The 27,259-nt window shown below is 40.6% G+C and overlaps 1 protein-coding gene across 4 annotated transcripts in view; it reads left to right on the top strand.

Annotated features, from left to right (window-relative positions):
- The first annotated feature begins 484 nt into the window (after positions 1 to 484).
- Positions 485 to 27,259, top strand: part of MYLK (myosin light chain kinase) — a 202,899-nt gene continuing 176,124 nt past the window's right edge. The window contains exons 1-2 of one of the 4 annotated variants that reach the window (XM_027637385.1): positions 614 to 702; positions 13,484 to 13,556. Coding sequence is in view for 2 of the 4 variants with exons in the window: in XM_027637384.1 (XP_027493185.1) it covers positions 540 to 702 (163 nt within the window). In the remaining 2 variants the exon portion in view is untranslated. Of the gene's footprint in view, positions 703 to 13,483; positions 13,557 to 27,259 lie in introns of all 4 variants that reach the window. The other 3 variants (XM_027637386.1, XM_027637384.1, XM_027637383.1) reach the window with 3 other exon arrangements.

Below are 27,259 nucleotides of genomic sequence, written 5' to 3'. Positions count from 1 at the left end.
GGCGAGCTGCGCTCCACAGGTGCTGGGCTGGGCCGGGCTGGGCTGGGCGTGCCGCTGCCTCCGCTGGCTGCGGCGGGCCTGGGGCTCCCCCTGGACCCCCGGCCGCTGCCGAACAAGGCTCCGCAGGATAGGAGTTAAAGGCAGCCGCGCCGACCGCAGTCGGTATCGCCGCCGGACACCGCTTCCCCCGCGGGATCCGCGTTTCCCCCGCTCCCGGACTGTGCGGGGCAGCCGCGGCCAGCTCAGCCTAGCCCAGCTGAGCCCAGTTGAGCCGAGTTGAGCGGCAGGTGGGCTCTGGGAGGCGGTCCGAGGCTGTGGAGCTCGGCGGGCGGGCGGACCGGTGGCCGCGGGGCTCTCCCTGCCGGCTGCGCGCCGGGACGCGGGGGGAAGCCCGTGGGCGGGCACGGGTGGGGGGTACCGGGGCATCCTCCGCAGGGGGAGGTGAAGTAGGCGGAGAAGGAGGAGGGAAACCTGCTTCTCCGGAGGGACGAGGCAGCGGCGCTGCAGCGGGCCAGCCCAGCGGCTCGGGCTGCGGGCACATGCCGGGCTTGGAGCACCGGAGCCGCGGGATTCCTGCGGGTGCCTCAGCCCAGCTCCCGTCCCGTCCCCTGCGAGAGCGTCAGCTGGGCTCCTGCAGGGACGAGGGCTCACCTACGGCTCCTCTCCCAGAGTGCATTCATCCGAGAGCAAGCAAACCTGGTAGTAAGTACTTGTCATCTTTTATGTATGATTTGTTAAAGTTTTATTCTTCTCTGCTGGCAGGTAGCAAAGGATTTTTAGGAAAAAGCATTTATAGGCTCGGTTGTAAGGATAATCTCTCTGGCTCTCCTTTGGACTCCCGAGCCTTTCAAATACAAAGGTGCATATGTGGAGGCACATGTAGGAATGTTCCTCCGCTGCACATGCACATCTTTAATGTTTCAGACTAAATTATGTGTCGGGTTTTTTTTTTAACTTCTGCTGTTCTCAAAGTAATTTGTACCACGTTGCACAATATGCTTAGTGTCTGAGAGAAGAGTAAATCCTGGTGACACATGCTGCATAAGGTTGGGGGAAGGAGATGAATATTTAAAATCATTAACTTGGCAGGGAGGGGGAATCACTTCTCTGCATGCTGCTTTCAAGCTATGGAGCAATATACTTTTGGGGATTCTTTGCCTTTTAATCCTCTTTCCTGTGTATACACATCTGGACTCTGGCCTGGCACTGCTCCCTGCACTCAGCCTGGAAGGGAGTGGCATGGCAGAGTAGTGGGGGCTGGAGACCAGGGATGGAAAGACAGAGAATCCTTCCCTCCTCTTACAGTTTAAAGATACTTTTTAGCCCCAGTCTTGTCTTCTGCAGAGTAAATCCATAAGAATACTTCTCCTAGAGTCAGGAAGCGGCATCATAAGTGTTTTGAGGGCTACATTAGGCTCTCTACAAAGGGAATGGCTGAGAGGATAAATGCAAATACCTGATTCCACACACCCTACTTCCCAGAGGGTTTCAAGCATTGAGCCCTTTGGGGGGTGAGCATGGAATTGCAGGACGTGCAGAAGGTGTGTTCCTACTGAGACTTCAAAATTATGCTACCTCTTTGTGAAGTGCTGGACAGAACTACTGTCTACCTCCCCCTACTTCCTGCACACATCTTTGTTTATTTTGCTAATGACTTGCATTATTATTTGCTAAATATGATATGTGTCTTCCTGTGCAACTTTGTTTGCTGAGATGTTCCTGGAACTAGGCTCTTAAGAGCACATTTTAGGAGACTTCTACTTTTAAATCACAATTATATTTACTAATAGCTGAATAGTTAATTTTCATCTGGTACGTATCTAAAGTACTTTCTGCTTCCTCAAATGATACTGTTCTTCTATAGCTGGTCACTGTGTGCATTGTAGTTTGTAACAGAGTGCTCGTGATAACACATTTTCATGATACACTAATATTACCCTCATCCTGAACACTTTGCATTCTAATGCTACAGAACAAGTGCTTTAACTCTGAAAGTGACTGGACTGACTTTATTTAGTAGGAGAATGTTTGCTGCCAGAGGACCAGTCATTAGAATGATAGGGAGCATGTCCTGTGCTGGTGTGCAATATATTAATGGCATTTAACCTTTTTAGATAAGCATGAACAGAAAGAAAGTGCCTGGTTTAATAAACATCACAGCTAGGATTCTATATAAATGTGGGAGGCTCACAGAAGTTAATATCGCTGACCCAATTTTTATTGGTCTTGTAGGGAAGTCTTAGTAGGTCTGCTGCAAAGCAAGTTAGAAATCTGATACTTTGCTGTTGCAAGCATATCTCCATAGCTTTAGTTGCTTTGCTGCATGGTGCAAAGGAGGATGAAGGAAATAATTTAGTGAAGTTCTGTTGGTTTGCTTGTATGATGCTGAAAGGGAATTTATAAAGTCTGAAATAAGCAGGGATTACATATTGCCATTGGCTTAAGTTAAATGTAAGAGCCACATAATTTTTCACCAGATTTTGGTCTGTTTTGTGTTCTCCCTGGCTCCTCCTTTAAGTTCATTAGGCCTTCCTCTGGGCGATGATCCGATTTTTACAGTCAATCAAAATCCATACCAATATCCTTACGCAGGCCAAATACACTGTATTTAGAAAGACTATAAACCAACAGCTACAAATTACTTTCAGAGCTCTCCTAAAACAAAATGCAGATGTAAATAGAGTTCAGAACAGCTCCAAATGCTGTGCCTTAAAGTTGTGGATGTCTAAATCCAGAAAATGTGCTCAGAAGCTGTTTGCAAGCCATGTAAGGAGATGGCTGAAGTTTTTGGTTAGACTCTGGAGAATTGTAGCCACAGTCTGTGGTTGTTGGACTCTTCTAGGTAGTTTGAGTTCAGGTCTGAGCATGGGCTGGAAGTGATCCTGTTTTTGTGGGCAGACTTGTCTCCTCTCCTTCATAAACTTGTCAAGTTCATAATAAAACATGCTGTGGTTGTTTGCTTTTGCTGTGTTTAGAGCTGTACTCAACAGCTTTTCCAAACTTTGTATGAGTTAGGAGGTAATGAAGATAATTTATTTTTTCCCATTGGCTGGTTAATACACTCTTCTCTCTTTGATGCTAAATGACTCTTTTTTTAACCTCCCTTTGGAAGGTAGGTGTCCTTTCTCTCATTGCTCTAGAAGCACATTGCTGCACGTGTTGCAGTAGACTATCTAAACTTTTTCAGTGGCATCTGCTGTACCAGACAGCATCCTAGCAAACCCTGTACAGCTGCCTCCATCCCCTTCACTGATGGAAATGCTTCTGTGATGCACACTAGGACTACATATGTTGTTTGGATTTCAGCACTGCATGCAGAGAAGATATGATTAATCCATTGTGCTGAAAAGGATTCATTGGTGAAGCCAGATGGATTCAGGTAGGATGGACCCTGGGAGATTTTTTTAAATTTAGCACAGCTTTAAATGTTGTCTGTATTGTCTGTGATTACAGTGTGGGTTTTGCTAAAATCTGGGTGTTTTGTACAGGGTCTGTTGAACATGCTACAGCAAGGTCTGTCTCTAATAATGTCTTCATTAAGTGTCTCTACAAACAGAAGAGTATACTAATTGCCAGATTAACATGCTGTTTGGCTCTTTGAACAAGCTACTGAACACTAACTTATGAATGGAAACTTAAAAGGTTCATTAGCAACCTGCTACATGAAAGAAATGCCAAAATGAAATGAAAATACATTTGTACTCCTATTGTTGTTGCTATTAAAGCTGATATAGAATTCCAGTTTAGTTTTTGTGGGCATCTTGACTAATTTAATAAACATTTTTTTTCCCTCTGGAGTTTCAGCAGCTGCTCCCTGTATAAAAGCTGGGAATAACTAGTTCAGCTTTGGTAGAAATGAAAGGAGAATTGAGCTCTATAGAAATGAGGAGATTAGAGTTCCATGAGGCATATACCCCTTTAATGCTGCTGGAAGGCAAACTCACTCAAATAATCCTAACTCTCACTTCTGGTGAGCAGAAATTCTAGGGGGGAAAGAAATTCCCTCAGTGACTTATTAACAAAGGCTTTTCAGGTTTGCTGGGATTTATCATGTGAGCCTAATCTACCTTTTGTTCATCCAGTTGGCAGGCTTTAAGATTTAAAAGGGTCTACAGAAACTCCTCCCCCAGACTCCTTATTTAATTAAAGAGGCTTGGTGCATTATTTACCTTTGAGTCTTCAATTTATGTGGGAACAATGAGTTGGGGTTAACATATAGTAAAATATTTGTGAATGCTGCATTATAAGCAGCGAAAAGAAGCAAACTCTGGTTATACCTTCAAATTTACACTAACCTATATGGGTTCAGTCAGAATGTCTGGAAGTGAGGCCAGTCCTACATAAGTACTGAAGTATAAATACAGGTGTCCAACTCTACAGCAAATTTCCCTGCCCCTGTAGGCAATTCAAAGGGCCTAGATGAGGGTTAGTGTTGTTTGCTGCTATGAGAGCTCTCTGGAGTCATCCCATGTGCAGATCAGGCATTGCAGGCACCAATATTTTCTATATTTTGCTTTGGTAGTCCAGTAAAGACAGACTGGTAACTGTAGTTCTCTTACTGGTTCCCTCAGTTTCTTCTCCTCCGCCACTCCATTCATCCCTGTAGCTGTGAGCATCAAGTTGCAGATAAAACGACTTCTGAGAGAGGAATGGGATGCAGCTCTTGCCAAAGGCAATTAAGTGCTTAGGATTACAGTGTGCTTTACAAAGTGTGTTCTTGCTGAATCCCTTTCCTCTTCTGCTTGCTGGCACAAAGCAGTTTCTTGGCACTTACCTTTGTTATAACAAGTCTGAGCATTGCTAAACTTCATTACACCGTGTCCACTCTTCTGAAGAAGTCTAGCAAGCTGCAGTGTCTTCTGTTTTGAGGACAGTCTTGCTGGTGATTCTTCACTAAGACTCAGCTTGACCTCATCACCTCTGCTGTAATTGGATTAAATTCACTTACTTGCCAAAAACACGGCCAGCTGACAGCATATTAATTATTCAGACTGAAGTGCTGTTTTGTAGGCATAGGTTCCTTGGTACCAAAGATGTTTTTAGGGCTTGTGTTGCAGCTGATGTGCCTCAGGGGTACAGAATTGTCACAGAGGGATGTTTTCACTTTTCTTCATCATAAAAGTGAAAGTAGAAGATATAACCTGTGGGAGAAGAAATGACTGGCTCTACTTCCCAGTCATGTGCATCGCTTACTGCTGCTTCTTGTGAAATGTGATAAATTGCTGAGAGTCCAGAGACGTCCTGGCTGAGGAAAGTGAGCGATGGCATGTGCTGTTTTACACACCCACTGCAGTTTATTTCTAATTATTGCACAGCAGGTTAAGATCATTATTTTGAGTTGTCTTTTTACTGCTTTTTCTGTTGTTCTTCAGCACTCTTGTGATCTGATGTATTTGCAGAGTGGCAGGATGATATCTGAACAGAAAAATGTGCCCAGAAGGACACTGGAACTGTGTAGTGAAGGATAATCTGATCACCAAGGCTGTAGTTGCATCCTGAGACCTTTTATATACTCTTTAAACCAGTGTAATCCAGCTTTCAGTGGGAATCACTGCTAAGTAGCAAAAATCACTATCCTGACTGTTAACCTCAGCAAAATGTTAAGGGATGAGTGAGTAATGTGGAGACCAAGAACTGAGTTGCAAATATTCTTATAAAGAGGATTTGAGTGACTGGAGAGACACACTGGTACAGACACTCTCGGAGATGATCCAAATAATGAAAGGATCCCTGTTTTATGAGTTAGCTTTTTCTTATCTGCCTGGAAGTACTGCAAGTTTCCTGTTTGCTGCCAAGGCCTGTAAAGAGTTGCATTTTGCAGTCAGCATGGGTCAGAGGAACTAGAGCTCCTTGTTCTTATCAGGACATTGTTGCATTTCATTTCAAGGTGATGTTGGTTTTTCTAAATTCTATAAATACTTACGGTGTGAAACAATAGATAAACAAGGTGAAATAGGGATGTGAGATTTTCCATATCTACTAAGTTACAGTTACAATTTCATTTATTGTGTAAATGTGCAGTGCAAATAATAACAAGGATGCCTGCTTTAATACCCCATTAAAACATATTTGTCTAATCATATTTTTGGCAGTGTTAACTATTATGAAGTTGCTTGTTGCTTAATGGAATAGATATTTAATTCTATTCTTGAAAATTATGTAAGTAGTTTGTTAAATATTAAACGGGGTTTTTTCGTTCACATATTTTATGTATTTGGAATCAGTACCATTAAAAAAAAGACAAAACACTGACCATCTCTCCTGGGCAAGAATTAATAGCTTAGCTGGGTGAAAAAAAAGTATAAAGGGCATGTTCTATAAGAAGCACTGTCAAAGACTAGGTCCGAGAACCACTCTCTGTATGTTCTTATGCTCTTGACTCTATCAAAAGGAAAGTTACAAACCAGAAACAGTAAGCAGGCTGAGAAATTTGTCAAGAATGGCCAGCTTCACTCAGGTTATTTACCTCAGATGTTTTAGGATCATAGCTTTCCTTTCCTTTGGTGGAAGATGAGGAGGAAGGTCTTAAATCAGTGCTTCATGTCTGAGAGTTACTGACTCCACATCACTAATTGTAGTCCAGTCTGGTTTTGGAGGTGAGAAACCTTTTCTGTTTTGTGCAGCGTGAGTTTCTGCCAGTGCTGTGGTGTGTTAGGTTGGTGAGATCTGCCTCTGCTGCTACTGTTTAAGTTCTGACATTGTGGCTGTGGTAGTCTCAGGGGGTGTATCTTGGACGGAGCCTGAGAGACCATCGCAGAGGGAGTCCTGGCTTTGAAATTTAACAGCTGGTGTACGGGTGTCTCACCCCCAGCACCAGAGCAGTGCAGTTCCTCTGACCTCAACAGAGTTGCAGCATTCATGGTTTTCAGTGATGTGGGAGCGAAACTGGGCCGATATTCTTTTAAATGGTCTATTTAGCAGCCCTTTTCCGTATGCAGTCTCCATGCCAGTGACAGGAGCTTCCTGGAACTGACAGGAGACACAAAAGACCCCCTTCTCTAAACCACTGGACCTTAAGAATATTGAAAAGATGTTACAACAAGCCTCATAATACACCATTGTCAGGCTCTCTCTGAAGATGCCTGCAGTGGTATCATGCCTCTAAGCTTTCCAGAGGGGGTGTGATGACCCCACATGGAAAAAAATACAAGAGTAATGGTTTGGGTGGCTGTGAGGAATTTCATAGTACTACTTCCCCTGGCTGTAATTCGAAACCAGCTGGAGGCGTTTAGTGCTGACTGAAGTCATGTAAGAGGCAAGCAAATATCTGAGCATGGATCATGCAGGTTTTTTAGGAAGGGATCTTGGCTTGTGAACCTGTACATGTCTGGGTGCATCTCTCTCATGGAGAGGGGAGTGGTGAAAGAAGATTTGTTTCATTTTCTTCTACATTTCCCTTTCTTATTCCTACTCATTTTCCTGTTCCTTTGCAGTACAGCAGTTTTTCACATTGCTGCAAAAGTGTCCGTGCTTGTGAGTGGAGTGAGCACATTTGAATGGAAGAGGGTTTGTGAAATCTGAGTTTTGGCATTCCTAGGGGAGTGGCAGGGTTTGCATTCTGTGCTGCCTCAGCCCTGCTCAGGGATGTGCCATAACTGTGTGGTGCTCTGTCAAGCCACCTCTGTGTAGCCAAGAAAGCAGCCTCGAGTCAGAGAATTACACTTTTTTTATTATTTTCTTGTCAATTGATACAACCTTCAGATCACTGACTTGGATGCTGAAGAACAAGACTACCACAAACAAGTATGAAGTCGCTTACAGAAATATTTACTTCACCCTTTCCTTTGTGGTCCCCTCTTGCTGTGCACTCAGTGCAGGTCACAGACAGCAGCAGCCCTCAGGATGTGACCCCACTTGGTGTCTCCAGCCCTCAGGAGCTGCCGTTTTCTTTCCCTAACTCCTGGTATCCAGATGTTCTCTGGCTGATGGGCTTTTTGGCTCCATGACGCTCTGGTGTGTAGCAATTTTTACCACTCGGGCTCCCCTGGTGCCAGAGCTGGTGGAAACCATCTGGGATTGGCTTGGGGTGGCTCAAGGGCCCCTGTACCTCTTGTCCCTCATGCCATTTCCCAATGGGTTATGTGAGGGATGTGCCTAAAGGTGTGGCTGCAGGATGGCAGTCGGTATCCGTGAGGGAATCCCCTCATGCCGAGGGGTGGGTGACAAGGCAGGAGCAGTGCTGTGCAGGCCTGACCAACAGCCAGGCAGGCTCCAAAGTGCTTGCCTCCATTCTAGCTCAGTCCTGACCTGTGGGACCAAGGTTTTATTGCAACTGATGGGGAATTTTGCTCGTTACATGCTAAAGTAGGCCTGAACATGAGTACTGGGATACTGATGGATCAATTAAGCACATGTCAGAGACAGTAAAAGTCAGTAAATGGCTATTTGATCTGGGTTTTCCTCAAATGCTTCTAAACTCAGTGAGCAGAAGTACTTCTCCTTCATTTTACCTGAAAGAGTGCCTTTATGAGAGTAAAAGTCAGTAAATGGCTATTTGATCTGGGTTTTCCTCAAATGCTTCTAAACTCAGTGAGCAGAAGTACTTCTCCTTCATTTTACCTGAAAGAGTGCCTTTATTGAGTTCATCTGAGTTGACTAGTAAAGTATTTAGTTTTCATCCAATCTATTTAGTTCTTATCTGATATGGAACTCAGTTACATTCCTTTTCCAAGGAATTTCCAAGCTATAGCTGTGGATGTTAGGGTCATCCTGGTTAGTCTGAGCAGAAGTGGGGGCTCTGTTCCTGACTGGACCACAGTGACAGCCAGAAAATAAGGTTATAAAAGTCAACTACTGGCATAGCATCTCACCAGCAAGGACAGTCAGAGATGGTCAGATAGTTCTCCAGGTAAAATAGTGTGGACCTTACTCCGTTCTCCACATGCGTGATATTGACTTTAATGCAGCGTCTTCTAACTGCAAACACTTTACCACTCTTTTACTTTGTCTCAGGGGGTAAAAGCAAATATAAATGTGTAAATAAGTTTTAGTATTTGATGTTATATTGGTTTTATATTATATTGTACTTTGCTTGACAACTGAGGTAACCCTCTTTGAACTTGCTGTGAAGGTTCATCAGTACATGAGCTGTTCAGGGTCCTGTGTGGGTGCCAGGTACCTGTATATTACATTAGCAACATATGGATATTGATATTGGAGCAGGAAATTGCAGTAATAGGCCTACTTCTCACTAAATTAAGGAGAAGGAGAAAAATGTGTGATGATTCATGTCTGTTCATGCCTGTCAGGTTTTCTGTGGTGAACAGAATTCTCTATATAGCTTTCCAGTGCTGTTTCCATTCTAGATGGTTTTATTACGAGTGTAAGGTTTTGAGATGGACTGTGTCAAGGGCAGGAATAAGGGAACTTTGTCAAACTTTGTTAATTTTTTATCTGTGTGGCAAAGAATTTTTTTCCCGAAGAACCAAACAAAAATATTTTTTTTAAAACTGTAAGAGTAACAGGATGATGAACTAAATTGAAACTCAAAACAAAGGATTTATTGTCTTGAAAACAAACTTGCTGTAATTGCATTTCTTGTGAGTTTTTTTTTTTTCTTCTGTTGAATCTTATATTTCACTTAGAAGACAGGAAATACAAGTTTGCTGATTACATTTTTTTAAAGCTATAAATAACTTACTGTCTTCAAAGATGGTGTTAATTTTAAAAAATGTTTCTAAAGTGAAACTTTGGTGAATCAAAAATTAAGTTATATGGGTAAAATAACTACTTGTTATGTAGTTGATGTCTGTACTGTGTGTACAGATGTTAAAGGTGCTTTCAGAGCGAAGGGTGTTATAAGAAAAGTTCTGGCACCTGTAACTGGTCTCAATTGTTTTATTTCCTATTCTTTGCTGTCTGTATCTCTCCTTGTCCCACTCTCACCCCTGCCATGAGGGGTAATGAATGTTTGTAATCTATCACCTTGCTACTTTGCTGGGGTCATTGCTTATCCTCAGGAAGTGGTGTAATGTGTGGGAATGCTGAAGTCTATCTAAAAAATGAATTACATTAGAACTGGCTCAGTGTTCCAGTTAGCCCAATATTGTGACGACTTAACAGGAGCACCTTCAACAGCTTTTTTTTGAGATCCACTTCTCTCCCTACCTCTCCAGTTTCCACAGCTCTTATGTTAAGGATATTAGAGGATGTGTACCTGTTTAGTCCTTTAAGTGTCTATTTATAGACCTGTTGTCCAGAGTTTGTTTAATCCCTTTTTGAACCCATGAACATCCTTTGCCTTCACAGACTTGCGTGACAGCAAGTTCCAGAAGCTTGTAACCTGCTGGGTAAACAAGTGGTTTCTATTTAAATTAGTTGATTGCTTGTTGCAGTGAGTACTGCCTTGTTCTAGTTTTGTAGGATTGGATAAATAAGAGTTCTGTGTTTAACAGCTAATGGGTTTTTTGTTATACCTGGTCATATCCACCCTCAACCTTCTCTCCAAACTGAAGAGTCACAGCCTTTTTAGTATGTCCATGTAAAGCATCTGCTCCATTTCCATTTAGTTGCCCTTTTTGGCAACTTGCTGTGTCCTTCTTGGTATGGGAAGAGCAAGTTATAACACTCAAGTTGTGGAAGTGCTCAGGTTGTGTGAAGTTGCAGAAATGCCTCATCTTGTTCTCTTTTCAAAGATTCTGATGATGTTTCTGGCTTTCCTGACTGCTATTGAACACCGAACCAAGGATTTAAGAGAACTGTCAAGGCTGACTCCAGCTTCTGAGTAGGAATAGTTAGAATTGATATTGTCTTGAGGAATTACTACACTAATGTCTATCTGCCAACTTTTTTCCCAATCTGTTAGTTTTGTCATTGATTGATAAACATGCTGAGTAACAGCAGTCCCAGGGGTGATCCCAGGAATTGCACTGCTGATTCCGCTGCATTTTAAAAAGCCTGTTAAGCTCTATCCTTTGCTTTCTTATTATTTCTAATGTTTGAACTCTGTTATGTTCTGCATTCATTACTGTGAATGAAGCTGAACTTGCCAAAGTGTGGTTTCCAGGTTCTCCTACACAGCCCTTCCCATAAGCTGAGAGTTGTGCAGGCAGGATTTGCAAGTCCTCAAGTACTGGTCAGAGCCAGTATAGCTCTGGCTTACACACCTTGGCTAGTGGTTCTTAAATTCGTATTTGAATTTCTTCAGAACTTGTGTGAACATTGTTCTGTCCTAGTGATTTATTAACATCTAATTTCCTTGTTTGGTCTGGTATTTCCTGATTTTATTTCGGATGGGTCTGGCTCTGCCAGATTTACAACAAAGGGTGCAATGGATATGGAAAACTCCCCAAAGATTTCAGCAGTAAAGACTGATGAAAAGAATTCACTGAGCTTCTCTTCTACAACTGCATTATCTCTATCTCTCCCTGTTACACCTTTGTCATCCAGCACCTGGACCGCTTTCCTAGCTGGCTTCTTGTCCTTGATGTATTTCAAGAGCTATTTACTAGCACAGTGATCTTTGTTTGCAGGCAATTTTTGGATTGTCTTTTAGCTCTCTTAATTTTCTGTTTACATTTTACTAACCATGTTTTATGGGCTTCCCCTGTCTTTACTTAAGTAATCCATTTTTTAAGGGGTGACCTATGCCCTGCAATACTCTCCTAACTCTCCCTGAGGCTTCCTGGTTTTTGAACTGCTCCTTTTTAGCATCCTCTTTCTTTATTGGCACATCCTTACGTCATTCTCTTTCTTAAAATTAAATAACTATACACTGGTTTTGTTTGATGACCCTTATATCAGTGCTGTTTTTTGTGTTTCCTAACAAATGGCCTTTATAGTTTTCTCTGTTTTGGATGGTACCCTGCACTTAGAAGTTTCTTTTCCACTGGAGAACTGTATATCTAGGAAAATGACTGGCACTATATCATCCCTTTTTTTTTTTCTCCAGGGGCTAATACTGAGTATTTCTAAACATCCTCATGTGTTGTTGGTATTCAGCAGCTATTAGTATTGTAACAGCCTGTGGAAGCTTTCTATTAACATAGAGGGGTACAAGCTGGGCATGAAACCATTCTGGGTGCTAATGGAGCTGGATATGTTACTACCTTTTGCATACACACAGTATGTGCAGTGATGATTAAAACTCTGCACTCCTGAAATCATAGACTGGATTATGTATAAAATTCAAAACCTATGCACTTAAAACATCTGACAAGAAGGTAGCCTTGCTTTTCCAGTTTTGCAGATGCGAAAAAAAAAAACCCTGAAGGAGAATACTCTGTGGTTATATGAGAGGTCTCTGTGGACATGTTTACAAGAGCTGAAGCGTGTTTATACTTACTTCTGTGCAATTACTGGAAGATTGTCCTTATTCCATAAAGCATGTGCATGCAGTTGAAGGAGCAGTACAGATGTTTACTCTTTATAGATGCACTCAAAAGAGCTGGTTTTACAGACACAATCCAGCACTGAAACAAGATATGCAAACAAGTTATTGTTGATTAATATTGCTTAGCTAGTTGAAGCTAATATTAACTAATAAAACCTAGACAGGTGAATAAACCTAGTTCTGTGTTCTCTTTACCCTGTATCACTGAAGTTATATACATTCTTTCTACTAGGAGCACAGGATTGGAGTGTTTGTTGGGGTTTTGTTTGGGTTGTTTTGTTTTTACTGAGGCACATCCTGTCCCTGCTATAGCCATCCTTGCATTCTGTAAATAGATACACCTAAATTTGCAGAGCTTGTCTGTCTGAGCTTTTTCTTAACCAGTGAGTGCTGGACCAGTCTTGCTTCAAATCTAGCTATGTGTCTGTGCTTTGTTCTTGAAAGACTTGGATTCAAGCCTACTACATATCTTCCTGGACCAGAAAGCTGTTGGAAGTGAACATGCTGTCTCTGGGTGATGACTTTACTGATGAGTTGCAGGAGTTCCCCATCATATGATGAGCTAAATAATGAAGTCAAGTTGTGCACTTTAAGAGTTACTGCAAAAAGAATGAAAGTGAAATTGAGCAGAGCTCGTCAAAGCCGACTGAAACAACATCTGTGGTGAAAACCTGGACCTCATCACTTCATTGTGAGACGTGCAAGGGAAATGATGTCAAGTGAAACAGTTCCTTGTCCCAGAGAGTAACTGGACTTCACCATTCAGAACACTTCTTACAGTCCTGTATCTGACTAATCCAATCTTGAGTGATTTCTTATCAAATGAGATTTTGGTGGCTGTCAGGATCTTTTGCAGTCATTGTCTTCTGTTGAGAAGCTGTGGTATTGTTCTTAGTGCCAGGCTTTGGAAGGATTTTCCTTATTATCTAGGTATAATTTTCTACTTTGCAGATGGAATGGTGGGTTTGTGTAGCTGTTCCAGCCAGACTTCACTATTCTGACATTTACGTTTCAATAATTTCAGCAGTGTAATAATTCATGGTTTTGTAACTGTACAATGCATTCCTTGACTTGAATTATTTGTAGGGTCTCTAGTAGAATGTTTTTCAAATGGTACGTCAAATACATAGTTCTTACTACTTTCATCACTAGGTTTCAAAACACTTTACAAGGAAGTATCAGAAGGAAAGGAGTTTGGAGGGACTTCTCCAAGGCCTGAAAAAAGGTAAGCAAGGCAAATCTTCTGTTTCCACGTCTGAATGCAAAGTTGTCTTGTTCTTACTAAAATGAGTTTAGGAGGTCAGTAAACAAAACTCATGAGTGAATACACTTGCATTACCAATAATGTAGGCTTAGTCTGGATTTAACTTAATGTACTGGGGGGAAAATAACAAAAACGACACTTAGAAATGCAAATGTAGCTATGAGAATATTTAGGTATTATTAAATATTTAAGTTCTTAGCTTTAAAGTGTGTGCTTCACATGCAGAATTTCTGGAGCTCATTAGAGAATTTTTTTGGGGTGAATTTTTTTAGCCTAATTCACCGTGAGTCTTTAATGTAATATTTTTTTTTTCCCTATGCTTGCAAATTAATATTAGTTCTGTTCATTCAGCTGGATTAATTAGCTCAAAATTATGTAATAGAGGCAAGACAAAATAATAATTTCTTCCAAAATAAGACTGAATATCTGATAACTGTACATTAATTCTGACTTCTTACCCATATCTGTTTCATTTCATCTGCAGATGACAAAGGTTTTTAGGTGCTTATAAACTGGACGTGAAGCTATTACTAGCTACTTCTGAAAGTTTGTAGCATAAAAAATAAAGAAATAAAATAAAAATAACCCATTAAACTTAGTACATGGATTCCCTATACCTTGCCCCTTCCAGATGAAGTTATTCACTCTCTTCCATCTTCAAATGAGAGAGTTTAAACTTACTTTATAGGAATACTGCTCTGCAAAGTTTCCAGACTTATAGGAGACAGAAATACCTCTAGAAACTAAAAAAAAAATTAGCTTACTAGAAAAACAAAAAGTTTTGAACTGTTTGACAAATATTGAATCTCAACTTGCGAAAACAAAACCCGAGTTTTGGATCAGTGTCAGAATTTGATGCTGTTATTTTGAACAGCTCTAGTTAACTTAAATTCAGAACAAGGGCTGAGTGTTCCCTTTTGTATTATGGAGTTACGTAGTACAACAATTAACTTGGAGTCATGTTATGCCAGCCTTCTGTGCAAACATAGAGTAAAGCCTTTTCACTGCCCCTAAAGAGCTTTGTCCAAGATGATAAACAGCTGCTTGCTTCTAGTGCAGTGATTTTGATGTATTTATTTATTTATTTATCTATTTATTTATTTAAATAGGGAGCTGTACTGAGCAGATAAAACTGAATATTTGTGATTTGCTTGTTTTTCTAATCTAGGGGGATTTGCTTTCCTTCTACTTTTTCTCTGCTGCTTTCCAAAAGTGTATTTCTTTTCAGTTGTGCTATAATGTACTCAATAACTTGTTAAAACAGACCTCTCAGAAAACTGTGGTTTCTTTTCTTTTGAGAAAGAAAGATAGGAGACCAAAACCACATGTAACACCTTCTTTTCCCCCTCCCCCGTTTGTTATCTTTCTTCATGCTTTAGAAGAAAGACACTGTCAAATTTAGATTTCTGCAGCTTCAGTTTTGCACCCCTGGGTTTTGGTATGTCTCTGAGATAACTCTCCCTCTGAAAGTACTGTTATGTGTGATAAGAAACCTTGTAACCATCTTAAACTGAACTTTGTGTGGTTTTTGGCTATAATACGTTCATATGTATATATTTATATTTTTTAATCTATTTTTCCCCAGTCTCCAAATCATTGTCATGCCCCATTTAATTCTCTCCAGACTTTTTCAATGCCTTTTTAAGGGTTTATGTGGGTAACTCTATTGTCAAGGCAGAAGCCTGTGACTTTTCCTGGCTCATGTGAGGGGACTTGCATTTGCTTCAGTGAGGCAGAATACATTTTCCATTATGGATTTGTGCATCAAACTGAGAGGCCTTGCTTGGGCTTCGAGGTCCTCAGAAATGTTAAATTTAAACCAAATACTGGGGGGAAAATGCTAATGCTGTATGATCTTTAAAGAAAAAAAGGGAAAAAACCAAAGGAGAGGAAGATCTAACCAGGCCCTAGGGATCAATCTTGACTATGCCTTATTACCACAGCTTTATCCTTTCCAGTTCTTAAAGATGCTGTCAGTATTGAACTCTAATGACCTGATTAATGCATTGGAAGGGTGCCTATAGATTGTGGTATTGATATTGTTTCCATATGGCTTCCTGGCAGGCAGGTTGGCAAAAAGATGTCATCTTTGTGGTGATGAGGAGGAAGAGGGTGGATTTTTTACTTTTTATTTTTATGGAGCTTGTCTCAGCAAATAAATACCAGTCATTGGGTCAGTCGGTCTGAAAAACAGTAGCCTTGTGGTAAGCTGAATTCTGTAGATTTATTGGAGTCTATAGAGTAATACAGGAAAAGGATATGATATCTATATTGCTTGCAGAGGCTTAAAAGCCCTGTAATACCTGTTCCTCCTTCAGTCAGCAGGGAGTTGTCTTTTGAAGCTGCATGTATCCTGTGCACATGAAATCTATGGGATAATCCCAGAGGTGTTTCTTGGGGCAAATACTGGATTTCAGAGGACTTACTTCTGAGAATTGTTTCAATCAATGCAACAGGCAGCAGCTGTTAAAAATTCTTCACTCGCTGCTTAGAATTTTCTTCCTGTGTTTTGTGCTTCAACCAGGCAGCACTGACCAGGCTCAATACAGATGTAAAAGAGTTAAACTGAATTATTGACAGTATCCAGTTGGTCAAACTGAATGACTGAACTGTCCCTTTTTGACAGCAGTGTAGTGTCCTACCCATTTTTCTGTGCCAACAAGAAATAGCTTTTTTTTTTAGTGACAGTGTTTTGTTTGCATGATGGCCACACGTACAGCTGGTTCCATTTAACCCATGAGACTGAAATGGTTTCTGAAGTAGCTTCATATTTTTATTCTTAAAGCAAAGATTAACCTCCAATCTCTTTTTCCTTACAAGGAGATTTCTTCCACGTATCAATACATAAAGTGCAGACTTGTTGGGCGGAAGAATCAGCTGGGAGACTGATAGTGTCACAGTGCAGTTCCTCCTTTGGATCTGAATCCTTTCAGTCCTAGGAAAAATGTTTCATTTCTCTGAAGGGAAAAGAATCAGATCCAGTGGGAAGTCCCTGTCCTAATTAACTGAAAATTTACTTTCTTTCTTGGTGGGATTTGCAAACTGTGCTGTCTCACCATCACTGACTCATTTTAAAACCAGTTCAACTGTGTCTAGAAGAGCTGTTCTCTGTACAAACAGTCATGTTCATTTGTTTTGTGCATCGTAGCTTACAAGGAATGAGATAGAAAATTCCCTGGACTCTTTCATTCACCTTCATTACATTACTGCCTCACACCATATCCACATAAATGCTTGATTCTATGTAGAGACATGCTGGGGCAATTTTCTTCCTTTCTTATCTGCTGATCTCTTTTAATGTCAGAAGAGATCAAGGTGGAATGAGACGATGTGTTTTGCTGACCTCAGGACCCCACATGCCACCAGTGGCTTGTGAGAAAGTGCTCTATAGGAAGGTGGATGCTGTAGCTCTAAACTGTTATTGCACATGTTTTAACACATAACCTTGGGAAACCATTGTGCTGTTGGACTTCCAGGGCTAGAAGAGGAGAAGATAATAAACTGCTATAGGAATAAAAGCCTTGGCCAAAGTTTCAAGCCTTATTAACAGTTTTTGTTGTCAGGAAGCTCTGAAATTGCAATGATTCTGAGCCAGGTCATGCTATAAATCTGAGACGGTAGAGACAACTTGCTCATAATGTTCTCTGAGACTTCTTACAGAAAATGTGGTTCTTATTGCAATGTGCCTCCTCATTCCAAGAGGACTGGCAGCTGGTTCTACTACTGCTTGCAACAACAACGCTGTAAACCCTGTTTTCCCTCTTAATCATCAAATTAATGTTCTCCTAGACCATGAAATAGAGTCTTCCACTTAGACATGGGTTTAATGGTGGGTTCAAACATGCTGCAGCCTCTAGGCTGGTAGGGTGCAGTGTAGCAGGGAGAGGCTCATGGTTTTGGCAAAACTCCACTTCTCTGCTTCATTTAAATTTGGTTTGTGACCTGTGCTTCATCAGCTTCACTCCTGAGTCCTACTTGCTTCTTTCTACAGGCAGGTCAGCAAAAATCCCACAGGAATTTGAAATGATGGATACAAAACACAACGTGAGAAAGACAACTCCTTCTGCCATAATTCTAAACCAGCTAAATCCCTAATGCATGCTTTGTGTCTTGTGTATATCTGGCCAAATGTCTCCATGCAGTAATTAATGGCAACTGTCTGGTGATCAGTCTGTAGCGGAAGGATCACTAAAGCTTTTTGTGAGAAAACTTTCAAGGAAAACCAGTGTTCCAAATTCATTTCACCACTTCAGTCGTCTTTTGAGGACACACAGCAGCCTGAGGAACACAGAAGCAACCAAAGTCTTGCTCTAGTTTGTATTACAAAATCAAAGTAATGTGGACAGAAAATACATGTCAGTGTTATTGGCGAGTGTCTTCCATAGGAGAAGAAATTACTCCAAAATGGGTTCACTGCTATAGCTTGAGAGGGGCAGGGAGTATCTTGGCTTAGTCCAGTTTAACCAAGGAAATCTGAAATAGAGATTTATGTTCCCAGCTTAATTCTTAAAACTGTGGGCGGGGAGGGAGGAAAGAAAGTGTATCCAGTGGTATGAGGCTAAAGGCAAATTGCCCAGATCTGCCCTCAGAAATATAAGCACAACTTTCAGTAATTTCAGAGAGAACTTCACGACATAATGAAAGGACAATGTGGGACAGAGAAGTATCCAACTCTGGCATTGTCCTTGCAGGAAATGAGACCCAGTGGTCCAGGGAAGCCTGTCCAGCCCTATTTGCAATAGCTGTGCCCTACAACCTCTTTCATACTCTGATAATTCAGTGAAATTAGGCTTCTTTGGTTAGTGGGAAGCTGCTCCTCTGCCATACTGGAAGCATTCTTCTAGTTTCTAACCTAAATATATTCACTGTTCCTTTTCCACCCATGACTTTTATGTCTCTGGTTATCCCAGCCTTTTGTTACTCTGAATTGTGTTATTTAAGTATTTTTCTGTTTGGTTTGGGTGGTTTGGTATCAGTTAACAGTATGCTATCAAGAGTGGGGGTGAAACCCAAGAGGGATGTTTAAGATGAGAAACAAAATGAACCTGGAGCGCCTGTGCACATGGAAGTTAACCCAACTAGGTTGTAAAACTGCAGCTTTTGGTGTGGAACTGTTGCTCTCTAAAAGCACAGCTGACCTCTTGCTGTGCTCCTTTGCCATCTGTGCCAGAGGAGGTTGGAGCAGTGATGGCCTTATGCACAAGGTCCCTGGGAACGCCCTGATCTCACCCAGTGAAAGGTGAGCTATGGCAAGAGATTAAGTTAGCACAATTCTTCCTAGTTCCTCATTTTATATCCCAACTTTGAAATCCCTGAAAATCAGCAAGTCCTCTCCTTGGCTGCATCTTAAACTCGTTCCTCAGTAAACCAAAATTAGCTGTGCAACATATTACTTAAAATCCATTACTGCAATGTGTCATGTCTTACACCTCACAAAAGCTGTTAGGTGGTATATTATGGAGAGAAAGAAAATACAAGTCTGCAGTATCCACACATGAAAGAAACTGGTTTACTATGAGGTTTTTAAGAATTGTTCTTATTTCCATTTGAAATAGCAACTGAGCCCTAGCAACTATTGCTTGTGAATTATGCTGTCCTGCCTCTATCAGACATTCTCCTCCATGAAAGCCTAGAAATAATGCAGTTAAATCTATAAAGGGGAATGTTTGAGTAGTGTGCTTTCTTCCAGTTTCACCTGTTTTTAAAGCACCTTTGTACATACAGTTGCTTTGTTGCAGTGGAAGTCAATAAGAAGGTTTATATTAATTCTCTATAGTGAAACTCATTTGCATAGCTAATGACAATTGCCTTTATATTTAAACTAGTCCACCTGGGAACTCTGAGAGCTATAGCATGTCTCAGGCTACTGTGTTGCTGTATCTTCTGCTTCCTCAGCCAATCCAGAATGCCTAAGGTAGTAAGAGAATAAAATAAATTTTTTTATAACTCCCATTCTTCTCTTCACCAAGCTCTCTTGCAAGCTGATAAGACTCCATCTCCTCCCTGCACTAGAAAGTACTAGAAACTCTCCCTCTCCTTAAAGGTGTTTCTTGTAGCCTCACTTTGAATTACAGTTATAGGCAGCATTAAAAACTTGAAGCTTAAATAACACTTGTCTCCTGTCTGCTTAGGTGGAGGATTATAGCATGAATTTGTTATCACTGCAGAGGCCCTTGCAGTATTAACATTTGCTTAGTTTGCAGAAGAATTGCTCTGGTTTTTGCCTGTGCACCAGTTTTGGATACAGTGAGGGCAAACCCAGATTTGCCCTCTTTCATTTGCATAATGTAACCTTGAAGCTTCCCAGCTCCCCTCCTGTTCTCTGTTCCCCAGAAGTATTCTAATATTTGGAATTTGTAAACACAGGATTTGGGATTCCATATGCATCTGGAATTGATAAACTGTTGGTATTACAAAGATGTAACCCTTTATACCTCTAGCCTAGGAACGCTCTAGAGAGAACTTAAGGCACATCTGATGTAGATGCAGGCAGAGTCTGACAGCTAAAAACAAAATGAAAAAGTTGCTGTTGAATGAGTGGAATTTTCATTGAAAACTGTGTCACTTGGGGGGCAGGTGGGGAGGACTAAAAACTACAGAATCTGTTAGGCAATAAATACAGCCATAATATTTTTGAGCTAAGAACTGAAAAGGTGTGAGTCAAATAAAACTTGTCACATGGCATTAGTGGGGGAGAGAACCTTTTGGAAGAGACACAGTAGTGAAGGGGAAAAAAACCCACCAAGCAAAAACCTCACCCTTAACAGAATCTTGGATTAGTTGAGGTTCAGTGAATGGCTTTGTTGAAAACACAAGAAGAGAATTCAAATAGAGAAGGCCTGATAAGGTGCAGGGCATCACAGATCTGTTTCCATAGTGATATTGTTCAAACAGAGGCTTAAAGGAACATGAATACCATTGCAGATGAGCTCTATAGAAGACATCCGTCTTCCAGTGGGGATACTGCTGTTGGTTGTCTGATGTTTTTTCCCAATTAGTTGGATTTGGGGAAAAGCAATGAGGGAAAAACAAGGGCTTAAAAAAACTATTGACTTGACAGACTACTACTCCCTTCCATCTCCTGCTTTCTGCTCATTTTTACTTTGACTGTTGTAATTGTTAAAAATTGCATTGAAATGTTTTTAGAAAAAAAATAGACACCTCCACCCCCTAACTACCTATACTGAAGCAAAACACAACTTTACACCAGTGTGGGATTCAGATATGCATGCTCCTTCATGTCTGTGTTTATACTCCTTTGATAAATAGTGCAACTGAGCCATTTACCCAAGAGAGCTCATTGTGAGAGCAGCACAGTACATTTCGTACTACAAGTTGCCCACTGTCCTAATCATCCTGTAACCACTGGGAAATTCACCAAACATCACCTTCTTTTCATAATTGATGCTCCTCCTTTTGAAAAGCATGGTCAAGCTCTGGTTAGAAAAGAGCTGTTTCATGTTACAAATATTTTGGTGTTGGAGTTCTTCCTTCATTTTTCTTTTCAAAATTGCCATTCTGCAGTTTTTTCTTAGTTAAGTATACTCTGAAAATAAGCACAAACCCCTTAAGTTACAGTCATATAGAATATATTTTAACATTAAAAGCATACCAGTCACTTCTCTGTGTAAATTATGATACATTTTCTTAAAAAAACCCCACAGTCTTTGTTTAAATAAAACTCCAGCAGTTTTTTGACTTGAACTTTTTAATATGGGCTGAATAAGCCACCTAATAAGAACAGACATTTATGTAGAAAGACAGTAAAAAAAACTCATTGTGGTTCTTTAGCAGCTTGACTTCAGAGCATAGGAGACTGGGACAGTATGGAAATGCTGATTTTTATGAGAATGGCCAGGTTTAGACAACTCTCACTCAGAAATGAAGGGCTTCATACTTTGGATGGACCAGCTCATGCTTATCACGACCATGACTATTCTTCTCAAAGTGTTTGAGACCGTATGGATTCATTGGATTTGCACCCAGTCTGGACCTGGTCACTAACCTGTTTTCATCTAAGAACACAAGTAGTTTGAGTTGGAAACTTTATGTACTCTTGACCTTTAGAGTCAGGGAGAATTACCTAGGGAGGAGTTTTGGTTTCAGTGAGGTAAATGCATTCTTTTTTTCCCCCAAAATTAGTTAGTTGATCCAAAATTTTATCTTTAAAGTAACTTGAACACATATTGCAATTTTCTGTGTTAGTTCAATAGCTGCTTTATGAAGACACATCCCAAAGGTACTCAGAAGCAGAGGGAAGAAAACCAAATAATAGTGAAAGTGCAGTATCTTGGCACAGTAGTCTAGTTTAAGCATACTATTCTAGTGAGACTGTGTGTTTGTTTTGGTTAAGGAAACTGGCTAGTACAAATGTCTTGTAATAGCATAGATTTGAGTATATAACTTAGATTGTGATAATGACGGTAAACTTGGAAGAGAATTCCTTTTAAAATGGATATTTTTGCAGGAAATAATTATATTTTGCAATTAAATCCATTCTTACATATTCCACGGGGTGTTTTTTCTCTTAATCATAGCCCTTCTGAGTGCCAACAGAGCAGATAACACTCATTAAATTCTTCCCCTTTTCCAGTCCTATCTTAGAATGGGAAAAAAAGCTTATATTGAAATTTCTTATTTTATTTCTTGGGAGGAATAGAGAGCCTGGAATCACAGTCAATATGGCAAAAGTTATTTCTCTTTAAATAGTGTGGAAGAAAAATGTCCCTTCTAACTGAACTCTACTTTTAATGAAATATGCTGGTTTATACTGTATACTATTTTATATCATTTAAAATTCCCAAAATTAGTGGGAAAATGAAAATTTTGCTCTTCAGTCTCACTCTTTACTTTCCAAGAGATTTCATTGCTAAGTGTATTCTACTCTAGTGAGAGATTTACAAAGCTTTCATATTTAGTCTTGTTACTGAGCTGTCAATCAAATAACAGTCTACAATTACTTGAAGGGGAGCTACAAAGATGGACCAGCCAAGCTTTTTCTCAGTAGTGGCAGATGGAAAAATGAGGAGTAGCTTGAGTGGTTGCTATTGAAGCTTGGCAGGATAGTGGAGCAGTGGAATTGGTTACCCAGAAACTTTGTGGCATGTCTGTTTGTGTAGGTATTCAAGACATGTTTAGACAAAACCCCAGCTGATTTGTTTGGGTGTTGATGACAGTTCTTTCAAGTGGGATTTTGTGTTAGGGATGTGTAGAGTTCCTTTCCAACTAATGTTTCCTGGGACTCAGCCATTATATTATCTGTTTATTGGTTTTCCTTCTTTCATCCTCATCCCTGGGTAAGGCAAAGACCTCCTTCAGCATCTCATAAAACTGGTGAACTCTCAGTCTGTTTGGGGTCCTGGTTCATAGAATCATAGGGTGGTTTGTGTTGGAAGGGACTTCAAAGTTCATCTCATTCCAACCCCCTGCCATGGCCAGGAGCACCTTCCACCAGACTGGGTTGCTCAAAATCCCAGTTCATAGTTTATAAACATGGACACCTCATCCAGTATAGTTTCTGAAGCTGTTTCTGTTATCCCAATTCTACACTTTCCTGGATCTCAGCAAACAATGGTACATTTTGACCATGCTTTTCTGATGTGACAAACAATTTCTGTCTATTGATCTTTCATGGAAATTATATTTTCTTATATCTCTTATTCTCCTCAACAAGGAATTTAAGGAATATTGTGACTTTAACCTAGAATATATTTCTAAGACACCATGTACTCGCATCTTGGAATAGAGGAAGATATTCAAACTCCAAATTCTGGTCCTTTTGAATGTAAGATGATTTTATTTTCCTGATCCAGTCCTGATATAGTCCTGATCCAGATCCCCTGGTGCTTGGGTGAATGCTAGAGTTAGTAAAAAGGGAAGGGTAAGAATACGAGAACAGAGTGGGGACAGGAAGGAGAAGGTGAATGTTGTCATTGATAACAGCTGATACTTAAGGTGTGTATCCAAGATCCCTCAGGACTGTTCATGTTGTTGTACAAGCACTAACTACAGACAAAGCTCCTGGGATAAGGAGTTTCCACTTAGAAACACAAAGATCCCATCCTTTTGCAAGCAAAGAGGTGAGGAACTCTGTCTGGGAAAGATAAAATACCTTGACAAAGGTCACTGTAGTTACCCCTTCTCACAGAAACTGGTGGTGGCACAACTCGTGTACTCTGAGTCCAGAGCATGACTGCCAAGTCATGCTTTTCTTTCCCTAATGATTTCCAACAGTCTAGTCAACAAAACAGAAAGCTGGTTACCAGGGAGCCGGCAGAGACCTTCCCTGTGCTATGGACGGAGTGCGTGTGCGTGTTTGGTGCGTAGGATAAAACTCCAGTTCTGCCTCCCAAGAGCCTTCAGAAGTAGTTTTCTCTCACTTGCTATCCAGGGAAGCAGCATTCCACCTGTGGATTTGGTATCCTAGAAGTGTCCTGAGCCAGTTTCTGTTTTGGAACCTGCTGTTGCATGTCCGGAACCAGGAAGCTCTCAGTAGGTGAGAAGAAAGCAACCTTTTCCAAGCACCCTTTGAGGTACATTTGGTTTTAAAGAGTGCATTAACATTGGTTCATCTTTGAGTTAACATTGAAGAACTAGTGAATTAGAAGCATTCTTCTACTTCCAAAGGAATCTACGTTAGTTTTGCTTGTTCTGGTTGTTCAAAATCAGAAAATGACTTAAAGTTTTGCTGTGAGAGAGAAAAATCATTAAAGGCATTGAATAAGCTTGCAAAGAAAGTGTCCTACTGTGAAACCTGACACAGTGAGGGGGTTTTTTTCTTTTGTGTGAGAGTTATATTTGCGTTCTCCCATCCCTAGTCTCCCCTCTGCTTCTAAGTGATGTGGAAAATGTTGGTGCCAAAAAAAAGCTAGATGAAATATTGATAAATGTGGGAATCACTCACTTAGAGCAGAGGCAAATTAGAAGGCAGCTGGTTTTCATCTTTTCTGTTAACTTGGGAGGTGTGTGTGTGTTTGTGTGAAGAATTGAGGCTACTGGTTTATATCCCTATATCATACTCTTGGAGAAGGGGAAAAAGCAAGAGTGCTGAGAGTGAGAATCAATCACACAACTTTTCTTCAGGCTTCTTTTCATTATAGATCAAGTTTTAAGAAATGTAGGGAATGTTTTCTTGCAGCTTTTTGTCTCTCTCTGTGTTAAATATCCTTAAGTACTAGGGATGATATGAGACTAGTTCATGGTATGCTTTATTCCCAAGACAACTTTCTACTTGAAAAACTTTATTGAAGTGGAATGAATGTTCTCCTACATTTGCAGCATTGGGGAGATGTTGTGTTGAGCATTGTGTCAGGCCTAATTCTAGATTAACTGTGAGAAAGTACTGTAGTAACAAATACAACTGAGGTTTGGAGAATCTGCATGTAATATGTTAATAGAGAATGTAATTTTAATTCTTAGGTAGAGCAGGATGGTTTTGGCATTACTAGATAGTGGATAGTTCTTTCAAATTGTCAGTTCCAGGTGTGGCCAAATAATAAAGTTAGAAATTATAATACAGAATAAACCAGAAATAATTATTCTGGTAGTTTAACATGTATCTGCAGCTCTGTTTGTAACTCAGAAAGGTTTGATAGACCTAAGAAGGATTCAGAGATATGCAGAAAAACCGTGGGTATGGAATGACATCCACAGGACCAGAGAGTAGATGAGGACTTTTCAGTTTGGAAAAAAAATCTTGGTTGGAGGCTAAGGGTGCCATAAAACTAAAAATGATGGGGAGAAGGTAAACAAGGAGCAATCAGACATAGCTTCATTTGAATAAAGGAAGAACTCAGAAAAACTTAGACAACTAGCAATTTAAAACAATTTGGGGGTTTTTTTCGTACAAGGCATGTGCAATTGATTGTGGAACTCACTGCAATAAACTGTCAAGAACGCCAAACTGGGTTCAGAAAGAGGTTAAATTCATAGAGGTTAAACTCAGGGACTATGAAACACAATGGTCAGACTTCTTAAGTCCATAAACTGCTGATTGCCAGAAGCCAGGAGGGTATATTTGGGAAAGAATTGCTGTAAGCTTACCCTGGTTTTGTGTTCTTTCCCAAGGCAAGTGCTACTGATGGTCACTGGAGATAGGGTATGCATAAGAATGAGACATTGGGGCAGTTTTGTGGCTTGCTTTCCAACATCTCTAGCTGTCTGACTTCATTTACAGACATGATATTTTGGTAATGTTCCACTTAATGGTCAAACTACATCCTACAATTTATTCTCTACTCCTTTTTTCATACATCAGGGCTCACAGTAGCCTTGTCTGCCAGAGCTTCCTCCAGGAATTTCTCAGAGTTCAGTGTGGCTCCATCGATTTCATTAGAATGACTGCTTTGAGAGGTGCTGATCTCAGTTCTGTTTTGTCACTTTAATAGCATCTGTGCACTCACTTCAGTTTCACTTGCTGTTGCTTTAATCATCTTGAAAGCCTTTTCCACTTCTGTTTGTTGAAGTTATTTACTGTTATTATCCAGGTAATTTAGCTGTTGCTTCCCTAATTGGGACCCATGCTTCTTTCCAGCCTCTAACCTTTCTGATTGTCCACTTTGGGTTTTAAATATTGAAATAATGGTTGGGGGGAATTTCCTGCTTTTGTCGTGGAAAGAATGGAAGTGTGGTGCCCTGGTTCATGTTTGTGAATGTAAAGGAAGCAGTACTGTAAGCTGTTAGTTCTGTAAAGCTCCTTTGACAAGTGACAGACAATCGTATTTCACATGGGCAGAGTGCATGTGAGATTTTGTCACTCTGGATTTTGCTTGTTTAATCCTGTAACTGCCATGAGTGAATTCCAGGTCAATGCCAGTGTCACATTAGTGGTGTGCGAGCCAGTGTAGTGACGCTGCAGGGCGGTGCTGTTTTGTTGACCTCTTTAGTGCTGTGCTCAGAAAGTGTGTATTTTTGCTGCTGTCCCACAGACTGGGAGTGGGAACTTGGAAGTTTCCCACTGCAATCAATAGGAAACCAGCAAGTACTTAGGAATGAGAATTGCTTTGCTTTCTGGTGTCTGGCCCACTGCCTAATTTTGTGGTTTGTGTCATAGTCCAGCCTTCACACTCCTCTGGGAGTGAAGAGGTGGCTGCATTTATCCCTGGCTATGCACACTGAAATACAGCTCATATACACTGTAAACATACACTACTCCAAGAAAGTCATCTTCAGGGAGCAGAAGAAATTTTCTGCCTTCCTAAGAAGGCTGTCCTGAGGAAAACTGAAGAACTGTGAACAGACACAGGACTTTTCAACTAGTAAGACAGGCTTTTCCTTCAAAAGGACTAGGTAAAGTTTGGGGACTAGACAGATACTACACTTATACTCTATTTCTATTACTAGAAGTTCTCAAACTGATATTTTAGCTTTTGTAGTTGTGGAGAAACCTTGTTGAAAGAGTGCAGAAACTGCTGCAGCCACCTGAGTTGGCAGGCAGCCTGAAACAAGAAGCCTTGAGGTGTTGAATTCCTCTCATTCATTCAATGGATGGCTAATTCAAATGGCATGGATACAACTCTAAAGGTGAACGGTAACTGTTCCACTGTGCATCAAAGTAGCTAGAAAAATACCGAGAGTATGTAATGAAGGTGAATAGTATTGTATTGGGCACTCTTTAACACCACAGGGTAAGCTAAACCTCGGCTTCCCAGTATCTGCAGCCCCAG

Source organism: Corapipo altera, unplaced genomic scaffold, assembly GCF_003945725.1.
Source record: "Corapipo altera isolate COAL_440 unplaced genomic scaffold, ASM394572v1 45, whole genome shotgun sequence".
NCBI classification, from domain to species: domain Eukaryota; kingdom Metazoa; phylum Chordata; class Aves; order Passeriformes; family Pipridae; genus Corapipo; species Corapipo altera.
This window is presented reverse-complemented; position numbering and strand designations above follow the sequence as displayed.